Here is a 571-nt window from a genome sequence, read left to right as displayed (position 1 = left end):
GCCTCTGTGTGTCTCCTCCAGGCCTCCGCCAGGGCACTGGCGGCTCGCAGCAGCAGCTGGGGCCCCTCCAACTCAGCAGGGGGGCCCCCCGCTGTACCCTGGGGGGCCCCCCAACCGGGGGGGGCCCCCAGGGGGGTTGCTGCAGCACAGAGATCAGGGAGAGTCAGCAGCTGACGCATCACTGCAGCAGCAGAAGTTATAGAGGTGCCTCCTGCTGCTGCTGCTGCTGCTGCTGCTGCTGCACGCTTGCAACCGTCGCAGCTGCAAGACCCCTCGCTGCTGCTGCTGCTGCTGCTGTTGCTGCTGCTGCTGCTGTTGCTGCTGCTGCTGCTGTTGCTGCTGCTGCTGCTGCTGCTGTTGAGAAGCAAACATTCAACTGCGCAGCTCTCATAGAGAAACCGCCGCAATACTTTCCATACAATTATTTCTCCCCTGCTGCTGCTGCTGCTGCTGCTGCTGCTGCTGCTGCTGCTGCTGCTGCTGCTGGGCTCTGAGCCGCGGAGTCTCCTGAGCAGCAGAAAGGCCCGCAGGGTCTCCAACAGCCGCCAGGCAGGCAGACGTGGTGCTGCGT

The 571-nt window shown here is 64.3% G+C and overlaps 1 protein-coding gene across 1 annotated transcript in view; it reads right to left on the bottom strand.

Moving 5' to 3' along the window:
- Positions 1-571, bottom strand: part of EMH_0036720 (uncharacterized protein) — a gene marked incomplete at both ends in the record, with an annotated part of 4,982 nt that overhangs the window by 3,252 nt on the left and 1,159 nt on the right. The window contains one exon of the mRNA XM_013495116.1: positions 4-571. Within this exon, the coding sequence (XP_013350570.1) occupies positions 4-571 (568 nt within the window). The remainder of the gene's footprint in view (positions 1-3) is intronic.

The sequence above is a fragment of the Eimeria mitis genome, genomic scaffold (assembly GCF_000499745.2).
Source record: "Eimeria mitis Houghton genomic scaffold, Emh_scaff1425, whole genome shotgun sequence".
NCBI classification, from domain to species: domain Eukaryota; phylum Apicomplexa; class Conoidasida; order Eucoccidiorida; family Eimeriidae; genus Eimeria; species Eimeria mitis.
This window is presented reverse-complemented; position numbering and strand designations above follow the sequence as displayed.